The sequence below is a fragment of the Triticum aestivum genome, chromosome 1D (assembly GCF_018294505.1).
Source record: "Triticum aestivum cultivar Chinese Spring chromosome 1D, IWGSC CS RefSeq v2.1, whole genome shotgun sequence".
In the NCBI taxonomy this organism is placed as follows: Eukaryota; Viridiplantae; Streptophyta; class Magnoliopsida; order Poales; family Poaceae; genus Triticum; species Triticum aestivum.
This window is the reverse complement of record NC_057796.1, coordinates 477,809,539-477,818,551: the sequence shown is the minus strand read 5'-3', so window position 1 is coordinate 477,818,551 and position 9,013 is coordinate 477,809,539. Positions and strand designations below refer to the sequence as shown.

Genomic DNA, 9,013 nt, shown 5'->3' with positions numbered 1-9,013 from the left:
TAAGGATTTGTGGTTTAACTACTAAATTCCAGGATTGAAACTTAAAGTAGAATTGTTCTTTCTTCTACCAATGGAAAGTCGTTTATCCGTTGATATGATTTAGATACTCTTGTTTTCACTTACCTTGAGGATGCAGTGAGATACTTCTAATAAGCTTGATTGATACAAAAAAAGTTACTGCAAAATTAAGTGTGCAACATTTATGTATCTGTTTGCCATTATCAAATTAATTGCTAGTGCAAGTCCCACAGTTAACGAGAATGCTTAACAATGCACACTACTCAATGCAGGTACTTCATTGTTATTGATGACGTATGGAAAGAACAAGATTGGAAATTGGTCAAGACAGCATTTCCTGAGAATAATAATGGCAGCAGAATAATTGCTACTACACGCATTACAGGTGTAGCTAATCTATGTTGTTCTGTCTCGGATGAGCAACCCTATCAAATGGCACCTCTAGATGATGTTGATTCTAGAAGACTATTCTTTAAGAGAATTTTCAGCTCCGTTGATTCATGTCCTTCTGAACTGGAAGAAGTTTCTGCTAGGATTTTAAAAAAATGTGGCGGACTGCCACTGGCTATAATTACATTTGCATGTTTGCTTGCCAGTAAGACACATAACAAGGATGAATGGGAGAGACTGCAAGATTCCATTGGTACTGGTTCTTCGTTTGATAAAGATGGGAACTTAAAAGGGATGAAAGATATATTGTTACATAGTTACCTGGATCTTCCCCACCACCTGAAGACTTGTTTACTGTACTTGTGCTTATATCCAGAGGACTCCATGATCGATATTAAACTGTTGAAATGGAAATGGATAGCAGAAGGATTCATTGCTACACAATGGGGAAGTTTGGATCAAGTAGCACAGAACTGTTTTAATGAACTCGTTAATAGAAATATGATTCAGCCAGTTTATGGTAATTATGACAGTTCGGTGAGATATTGTAGGGTCCATGATATGGTGCTTGACCTTATTATATCTTTATCGGACGAAGAGAATTTTGCCACTGTCTTAAATGGGCGCATATGCAATTTTTTCCCAAATAAGATACGTCGTCTGTCCATGCAATCTAGTGGCAAAGAGCATAAAGGGGCAGTTGGGGCAATTACAGAGACCAAGATACATATTCGCTCATTGACTGTGTTTGAGCCAGATAAGCTGATAGTACCCCATCTCGTGGACTTCCATGCTTTGCGGGTGTTGGATCTTTTTGGATGTGATTCGTTGGAAAACAAGCATGTAAAACACATAGGTAGTTCGCGTCAGCTGAGGTATTTGAGAATTGGCTATTCTAAGATTACTGAGCTTCCTTGTGAAATTGGAAAGCTGCAGCACTTGGAGACACTCGATTTGAGAGACTGTTATTTACTTCATAGACTTCCCTCTAATGTGGTGCAGTTGCAGAAATTGGTGCGCCTATTTGTCAGCAGGTACACACAATTACCTGCAGGTGGGTTTCGGAGTCTGCAGGCCTTGGAGGAGTTACGTTTCCAGGAAACCGACGACCCTGTGAGATTTGCGGAAGAAGTAAATGAGTCGGGCAAATGCAACCTTCGTTATCTTCGTACTGGTGGAGAGACAGCCAAGCGTCTGTTCTGTAACCCATGCAGCACCTACCCGTGCCTCCAAGTTCTTAAAATTCAGCCAGTTATTGGAATGGTTCCCAGAGGAATGGCCTCCCTCGAGAATCTCATGAAACTATGCATAACGGTCACGGAATTTGATAAGGAGGATCTCCAAGTTCTCATGGGCATGCCTTCTCTGGCCCATCTGGAGCTTGAGATAACAATAGAGGCCATTAATGGAAAGCTGATCATCGGTAGTGATGGATTCAAACTGCTAAAGGTCTTCTACTTCCCCTATTCATTCTTCCGTTCTCCTGTTGAAGTGAAACCAACGGGTGGACTGCGGCTAACATTTGCACCAGGTGCTATGCCAGCACTCCGTTGTCTCCGTCTTCACTTGAACCCAATGTTTGTGGCGTCCGACTTTTTTGAAGACTTGGGTGTCGAGCATCTTCCAGGCCTTGCACAGCTCGAGGTCAAAATCAGTTGTTTCAGAGCAGCTCCACGCAGGGTGAAGGCTCTGGAGTGTTCCATTGAAAAAGCAACCAACTTGCTCCCCAAGTGCAGAATCCGTGTCAGCAGAGCCTATGAAGGTCACATGTTTAAGGATGACAAGGAGTGGGAAGAGTACGTCGCAAAAATAATCTCGGGCGAAGAAAGGAGACCAGAAGAATGAGAGAGTGACCACCAAGAACTAGGCACCTTAATCCTGGTAACTCAAATGATCGTGATTTTTACTCACTCATCTTGAACAGCAGTTCGTGGATCCAAGTCAAGTAATGCATCTGGAGAATCCAGTCCTGCTAATTACTGCAAAGTCTGCAACTCAACTGGCCGGCCATCAGCATTTGGTTCCAAAAGTGACTTTGTTGAGCGGATCACATGTATTCAAGGTGATTTATCTCTAGTGTGAGCTAGTAATTTTTTTCTTCCTAAATCTGTCGCCAGCTGCCTCCCCCGTCTTGCTGGGTTGCTTGAGTTAGAACAGACATTAGTAGTAGATGTGTTTTTAATTCGCTGTTGGGGAAGCTTGACTTGAGTAACACCCCTGAGTTCTATTTACCTCTTGTGGTGGCAAATTTATGTTGTTGTTTGTGTACGATAATTGAAGTAAGCGTGGCTCTGCACTGGGACTGAACATGCTACTCTTGTCAACTGATCTGCCATTTTCCATATGATATGAATGCAGTCCCCTTGACTGACGCTGTAACATTCAAGCAAACATATTTTCTCTATCAGAACTACTGCAAACTGTATCGCCTATTTCTCTCGATTAATTGTGGTCAGTAATGTATGGCTGTGTATAACCTGCTTGCAAGTCGCAAAAAGGAAGGTTGGTTTGTTATTCACTCAGGGTGCTCGAAGCCTAGCTAACGTGCCGTGCCTGAGCTTAAACTATCGATCTTGTGGTAAGCTGGCTGGCTCTGTAAAAAATAAAAACCAGACACTATGGCCGATTTTGTGAGTGCATGCATGCTCTTGTAATGTCAACTGAATCTGGGTGGCCAAGATTCCATAGTAACGTTCAAGCTTTCAGCCATACACCCAAACTTGATGAACATGTCGTCGGTTCAGAGGCAAGCAACATCAGGCACGGTTGAAATTCTGCTTCTCTCAACTGGTCACATCTCGCTTCTTCCTCCTCTTTCTTCCCATCTCCATTACAGCACGACTCTTAACACTGACAGCAGGGAGTTCAGACACATAATAAAATTCTGTTACTTGTGACTTGAGCCAGGATGAGCTTTTACTGATTTCCAGGAATACATCTTCATCACCATCGTCTGCCTGGAGTTTTGCATTCTATCTACAGTTGCTAATGGCGATGACTGCTGACTTTCTTATCGCCAGCCTTTATACTGTTCGGGAAATTGAGTTCGTCCCTTTCAAGAAACTATATATCGCCAGCCTTTGCCAAGATCAGCTTTCGTGGCGACTAATACATCGGACGCGCTGACCCTCCAGTGCTGGTTAATAGACTAGAGCTAGCCAGTGAATGAAAGAATCATGCAAACAAACCTAGAAAATATACTGATGGAAATTTCACTAAAGTGATAGTGCTAGACTGCTTCATATCAATCCTAGAAATATTCACCAAAGTACTTACGGAAATTTCAGAGATTCTGACAGACCAACTTCCGGCATGACTCCGACTGACTCCTATAAATTCTGCTTCTCTGAACTTGCCACATCTTGCTTCCTCTCTATCTCCATTCTAGCAGGACTCCAAAACTGACGGCAGGGAGTACAAACTTCATAACTGACCCCAGAGGTCCTCCTGACGATACGAAGCCTGGAGACACAACAAGGCAAAAACCATTTGTCCATTCTGGGTTAACAATTGCTGCAATCTACCTCTAAGAAATGGACTGCACACAGGGCAATGATAAAAAAAAAGGAGTCGTCTCCACTCGACAATACCAACAGTAGTATTTGTTGAGCCACACTACTGAAGGATCATATATTGAACAGATTAAACCCCACAAAAACAGCAATGATATATTACCAATGCATGTCCAGTCCCCCTTTGTCCATGAATACCAGCACCTTCGAGAAGCTAAAAATAACAGTGCTCCCCCCCCCCCCCCTCCATACATTCAGGTACATTTTATGATTAATTTGTAGCAAAAAGGGGATGATTGAAAACAGAGTACCGTTACATTGCGTGTGTGGATATTGGTTGACTCATTGGACTAAGAACACAACTGAAACACCCAACACCACCTCCCTACCGTAAACTTTGTCAGATGTTCAGTGACTCATACAAACACACCTTGACGGATGGCACAGAGATGAAACGCTAGCCGCAACGGAAAAACAGAACTGAAGAAGACAAAAAAAAAGGAGGGAGCACAACCAAAGAGTGAAGATTTACCCTGTCTGCCAGTGGCAACCGCTGCTTTCACGTACATCACCCTCTCCATGCACATCCTGGAGGAGTCGCCACTGGTCTTTCCACCCTGCTTCTATCTCCAGGAAAGCGAGACACTCTGAAACATAAAAATATGAAATGCGGCGCAGACACACTTTTAAAATTCAGTTAAAAAACAACACAACTCTTCCGGGCATGGAAACACAAATGGGACCCCGCCGAAAATGACCAGGAACCCGCCCAACCGAACCGAGGAGATCCGGTTCAAAAGAACCACAGCCCCTCGTGCTGGGTTAGGTAACCGGGCGGCCAGGATAACTGACTGATGGCGAATTCGAAATCAGCTGACTATAAAATAATAAAAGTGCATTCGGGATTTCATTAAAGCAAGTGGTAATTACACAAATATATTAGCTGGAGCTTGTAGGTGCTACCAGCTTACAATATGACACCAATCAGGAGAGAAAATCCAAGCAACTAAACAGGACACACGAATCCTAGTAACCCTCTAACATCTTATACATCACAAGTTTGGACTGGAATCTTGAGCTGCTGCGCAACCTCCTAAATCCTGGTATGCTCCAGAGTGCGCAAGAAAGCATTCCATTGCTGCATTAAGTAGATCATTTTGTAGATATCACAACGGTGAGATAACCTTAGACAGGCAAACAAGGGAAGCCGGCTGCAACGCGATCTCTGGAAAGGCTACCTAACACAACCGTATCAAGTGTCAACATGAGGACATGTCAAAGGGATCAGCCTCGGAAAAACCATGGTATTTGAAGCTCTTCTTTGTATCCCATTTTAGTTCAATCTGTGCATCTCGAGAAGCTCTATTCTGCACTTGCAACCGTTTACGCTGAAAACGCATCCATTTGCTGTTGCAGCGGTTGACAACTCCAATTTCCATTTCCTTAAGCACTTTTGCATTCAAAACAAAGAACTGGGCAAAGTGAATAACTTGCGTCCGGTTACCATCGTAATTCTTCAATACCACTTTTTTTAGATGGAGTTCTAGGCATTCAATTGGATCCAGTGGGTCATACTTGCGCACATTATTCATATCCTCCTGTGGGTGCGACTGCAGACAGAAGAACGAAATAATATAAAGGCAGTCACAAAAGAACTGAATTAGTAACACATACACGACAGTTCAGCGGGTCGTGATTAAGTCTAACCCAATGTTGATTTCCATATTTAAAGACAGAAGTTTGTATACTCACAATGACATATAGCCTCTCTAAGAAAGTGAAGCACTTGAGTAGGCCAACAATTGCATCTAGATTGGGACCAATAGAGTCAACAACCAAAATCTTCACTTTATGCATTATGGTTGTCAAGCTGACATCAATCGTTTTCTGGAGGAAAATAAAACAAGTGTGAATAAGAATGATAGCTTGTAGTATATGGGTATGTCGAATGCGCGATTGGCCTTACGGCTACCTGGAGAACTGTGGTTCCAGGCTTGAGTGTAGATATGCCATGAGACAACAACCCCAACAGCTCCAGTTTAGGTGCCCCGGTTATCCGGATGGTCGCCGGACCAATGTGTGAATCATGTAGTATTAACCTCTCAAGGCGTGGGACGTCCTGGACGAGCAGCTCTTGGCAAGTGACGATACCTTGTTTGTCCCGATGAGGCGAGAAGCTGAAGCGCCTAACCGTCGGTGAGCTGATGCAGAGGCGACCGATGCCGATGTTCCGGTCCAGCGAAAGGCTTTCCAAGGCAATGCAGCCAGAGAGCATGCCGTGGAGAGAGTCCTCCGAGATGCTGACGCGGCACAGGGTGAGCTGCTTGAGGCGCGGAAATTTCGGCGACGGCGCGGTCAGCTCGGGGAACTCACAGCTGCCGAACTTGGCCGCGCGGAGCGTCGGCGCAAAGCAGAGCGCGGACGGCGGCATCGGGTGGCATACGTCCCCGTGCACCTTGGTGTAGGCGATTTCGAGCTCCTGCAGGCGGGCGAGCGATCCGGCGCGGAGCCAGCGGTCGATCTGGCCCGGCGGGAAGGCCTGGCGGAGCGAGAACTGGCGGGCGGGGCCGGGGTGGTCGGAGAGGATCCGGGAGACGACGGCGGCGTGCTTGCGGGCGTCGCCCGCGCAGAAGCGGCGGTCGATCGACAGGTTGAGCGGCGCCGCGGACGAGCGCCAGAGGGGGCGCCACCGGCGCGAGAGGACCTGCGTGCGCGCGCCGTCCTTGGTGGGGAGGAGCGAGACGACGGCGCCGAGGACGTCGTCGGGGAGGTGGCTGATGAGATCGTCGGGGCTTCTCTGCTGCTCCCGGGGGCCGGGACTCCACAGCGGCACCTGCCGGTCGTCGGATCGGCGGCTCGCCGACGCGTGCGCTCCGGGGACGGCCGCCGCCGCCGCGTCCTCCATGGCCGGCGGTTGGCGCGCACGAGGGGTTGGGGTGGTTGCTGGGAGTGTGGGGGATTTCAGGATTTGGGAACGTGTTTTTTTTTCTTCTGGAGAGAAGGAGAATTGGGGAACGTGTTTTTTTTATTCTGGAGAGAGGATGTGACGGAGATGCAGAGGGCAGTAGACCTAGCCCAGCGTTGACCCTGTCAGCGTTGTAAAAAAGAAGTTTATACAACAATGTAGAAACAAATGTCTTTTTGCATAGTATTTTTCTAACGCAGTGTTATCGAAGTCGCTCACACAAGCATACCCTACTATAAACACAAGCACACGCACACCCCATCCATATGAACACCTCGAGAAACTAAGCCAGCATACGATCTTGAGATTTACGAAGTCACCACATGCGCCTCGCAGTCGATGGGAACGTCTACATGCGAGCACCAATATTAAGTATACAACTTAAACCCTGATGGGTTGCGATACCATTGTCATCTTAACCACCCGACCACAGGAGGTTCGCAACAATGTTCACGTTTATGGAAAACGTTGCATACTATCCAAAACAATGTACATGGCATAATGAATAAATATTCGTTTCAAAAAAAATTTGTTTTCAAAAAATATTCATGATTTTGAAAAAAATATACATTGTAAAAAATGTTTGCAATGTGTATTTGAAAAATATTTTACATGTGTACCAAAAACTGTTTAAAATATACATCATTTATTTGAAAAAAAACCACATGTATAGTAAAAATGTACATTGTGTATTGAAAAAGTAGACATGTGTTAAAAAAACATTTAGAAAAGAAAAAAATCTGTGAAAAAAAAGGAAAAACAGAAAATTAAAGAAAACTAATGAAAAACCTTTCCAAACAGAACAAAGAAACAAAAGAGAGAGAAAATCATGAGGAAGGAGCTACATCATTGGCCCATCGCCAGAGGTAAAGCACTGCTGAAATATTTTCTTTCGTTGGTTTTTTTGGCAGTTACTTTTATTTTGAATTGTGTTGACTAATTTTTCTAAAAACTATCAAAAAATATTTAGAAATTTACAAAATGCTTGCGAATTCAAAAAATTGTCATATATTTAAGAAATATTCATGAATACAGAAACAGTTCGTGAATTCAAAATATATCCATGATTTCCAAAAAAGTTTGATTCAAAAAATATTGATGATTTCAAAGAAATATCACGACTCAAAATATTTCGTGGATTCAGGCAAATATTAGTGAACTCAATAAAAGTTTGAAATTTTAAAATATTCATAAATTCAACAAATAATTCTCAAATTTGTGAAAAATTCCTGAAATCAAAAAAATATTTGCAAAGTAAATAAATCTTCATGACTGCCAAGAAATTTCCGGGGATTCTAAAAATGTTCACAAATACAAATAAACATTTAACATTTCTTAATACGAAAATGTTTGAAAATTTGAAAAATGTTTTCGAATTTCAAAAAATGTTCACGAAATCAAGATGTTTGCAGTTCTCAAAAAGTGTAAGCAAAAATAAAAAGTTGACGAATTAAAAAATGTTCACGAGTTTCATAAAATGTTCATGGAATGTAAAAGTGTTTGTTAGTTCAGAAAATATGTGTGGATGTAGAAAATATTCATGAATCTTAAAAAATTTCACGGAATCAAAATCGTCCATGAATTTTTAAAAATGCTCATGGACTAAAAATAATTATGAACGAGAAAATGCTCAAGAATTCAAAATATGTTGACGAAAAATATTCACGAATTTGATAATGGGAAAATGAACAATGAAAATAGAAAACGAAAGAAAAAGCAGAAAACTAGAAGAAAAATAGTTTTAAAAGGGAAAATTTGGTATGTGAAGGTATGGGAAAAGGGAAATTACTCGAAAGAATGTGGTATGTTGTCGGCCCATCTTTGCGCAGTGGCACATAGCGGCATGTAGTGAATTACGCATCAAATAAGAATTGCAACCAGCAAGTGGCTCGTTCCTAAAAAAACGATAGAGCACCCTGTCGTCGAGAAGGACTCAGATCAAAACTTTTCCCTTATGTTTCTCTCCCTGGCCCTTCCATTGAGAGTCCAAGATGAGCTCTCTGTTCATTCGTCTTCCCTCTCTCTCAACCTTGCCGGCAAAGCATGTATGGGAGAAGAGCGTGGGGCTACTGATGTATATAGTAGCCTAGGTGTAGTGTTTGCCTTAGTGGTGTTTTATTTTTGCTCG

At 43.2% G+C, this 9,013-nt stretch overlaps 1 protein-coding gene and 1 pseudogene across 1 annotated transcript; one reads left to right on the top strand and one right to left on the bottom strand.

Annotated features, from left to right (window-relative positions):
- Positions 1 to 270: 270 nt before the first annotated feature.
- LOC123161105 (disease resistance protein RGA5-like) lies at positions 271 to 2,532 on the top strand (annotated as a pseudogene).
- Positions 2,533 to 4,800: 2,268 nt separating this feature from the next.
- On the bottom strand, positions 4,801 to 6,914 carry LOC123183189 (F-box/FBD/LRR-repeat protein At3g26920). The gene is made up of 3 exons (XM_044595937.1): positions 5,893 to 6,914; positions 5,673 to 5,807; positions 4,801 to 5,530 (listed from the first exon to the last, which is right to left on the bottom strand). The coding sequence occupies exons 1-3, from the start codon at positions 6,823 to 6,825 to the stop codon at positions 5,180 to 5,182; spliced, it is 1,419 nt and encodes a 472-aa protein (XP_044451872.1). The 5' UTR covers positions 6,826 to 6,914; the 3' UTR covers positions 4,801 to 5,179.
- Between the last annotated feature and the right edge of the window lie 2,099 nt (positions 6,915 to 9,013).